The sequence below is a fragment of the Chinchilla lanigera genome, unplaced genomic scaffold, assembly GCF_000276665.1.
Source record: "Chinchilla lanigera isolate Chin_1 unplaced genomic scaffold, ChiLan1.0 scaffold00012, whole genome shotgun sequence".
NCBI lineage: Eukaryota > Metazoa > Chordata > Mammalia > Rodentia > Chinchillidae > Chinchilla > Chinchilla lanigera.
In genome coordinates, this window is record NW_004955413.1 from 33,532,060 (window position 1) to 33,533,533 (window position 1,474).

General features: G+C 69.8%; 1 protein-coding gene across 1 annotated transcript in view; it reads left to right on the forward strand.

Moving 5' to 3' along the window:
- The first annotated feature begins 276 nt into the window (after window positions 1–276).
- Window positions 277–1,474, forward strand: part of LOC102015000 (chromatin modification-related protein eaf-1-like) — a 2,435-nt gene continuing 1,237 nt past the window's right edge. The window contains exon 1 of the mRNA XM_013511308.1: window positions 277–1,210. Coding sequence (XP_013366762.1) covers window positions 277–1,210 — 934 coding nt within the window. The remainder of the gene's footprint in view (window positions 1,211–1,474) is intronic.

Sequence of the window (1,474 nt, forward strand, 5' to 3'; positions counted from 1 at the left end):
CATTTGACCTGGGACCCCAGGAAAAGGAGGAGCAGGCAGGAGCTGATGGGCAGCTGGGAAGAGAGTTGTGGGCCACAGGGTCCCAGCACCCTCGCGGGCCTGCTGACACACTTCCCAGCCAGGCTGCAGCCAGACCCACCTCCCCAGGCCTTGCTAGAGGATCCACCTTAACCTGGGCCCTGGGCGGGGCGTTCTTGATGCCATCTTTGCAGAGCCAGCCCAGGGCCTTGTGTGGGGCACCGGCAGCTGCCAGCTCGCCTGGGGCTTCCCAACACCATGATCCAGGGCGCCTTGGAGACCAGTGGACCCCTCTGGGGCTGGGATGGGAACGGTGAAGATGACTGGGGTGGTGCTGTGCTCACCCTGCTGGCTCTGGCTGTGGTGGCCGCCACAGCGCTGGCTCTGCACTGGTTTGGCTCCAGACAGGACCAGGAGGTGGTGAGACGGGAGCCAACAGCCCCCAGGGGCCAGCCTGCTCAGGTGGGAGCAGCCAGGCGGGGCCCGCAGCCCCAGTCCAAGTTCTGGGGCTTGGAGGGACAGAGCTCAGGGCCGGGGAAGCCAGATTCTCCAGGAAGAGGCCAGGCGGCCCCTGCTCCAGCCGAAGCCCGCGACCAGGCGTCCCTGCGGGGCAGAAGTCTGGCCCTTCCTCCGCTCAGGACACCCAGCGAGGTGGCCAGCAGAGGGACCATGCGACAGCAGCGTGACCCCATCCCAGGAGCCCTGCGAGGGGACGGAAGTGAGCCTCCGAAGCCAGACGGTGACCTCCAGGCTAGAAGCAAAGCAAGGGGGACCCCCGCACCCCTCCTGATCCACTTCACTCCTCGGAGTCCTGGATGCGAAGCGGCGCTGCAGGTGGATACCGGCGGCATGGGCGCGCGGGGCAGAGGCCGGAGCGGCCGGCGGCGGCGCGGGGACACAGGCTTGGGGGACAGACGTGGCCGCCCTGCCAGGCCCGATCCCCTGCGCCTGGGCGCCGCCGCCAGCGTGTGGGACGCGGTGGACGCGGCTGCCGCCGCCCGGGGAACTCAGGGGGCGCGGGGACCCGAGGAGGGCTTGCCCTGGGTGAACCCTGGCTGCCCCCCAGGCCGGGGGAATGCGTGGGCTGAGGCCTCAGGGCGGGTCGGGACCGAGATGCACGGAGATCCCTGTGTTGGGAAGCGAACGGGGTCCCCGAAAAGCGAGGACAACAAGCAGGCAGCCCAGGGGTCCTGTCCGGGCCACCCCCCAGCAGCCCCCGCCCCCGCTCCTTCAAACCCGTTGCCTTGCAGAGTCACCCAAGGGCCTTCTGAGGCCCCAGAGCGCGGAGCGGCGCCAGCCCACTCTTCAGCGCCGGGCGTGGCTTCAGCTGCGACCCTAGACCTAGACCCAGCCCCAGTCCCATCCCTCCCCTGCTTCCTATCCCCAGCGCCAGCCCCAGCCTCACCCACAGCCTCAAATTCAGCCCCAGCCCCAGCCCCAGCCCCAGCCCCAGCCC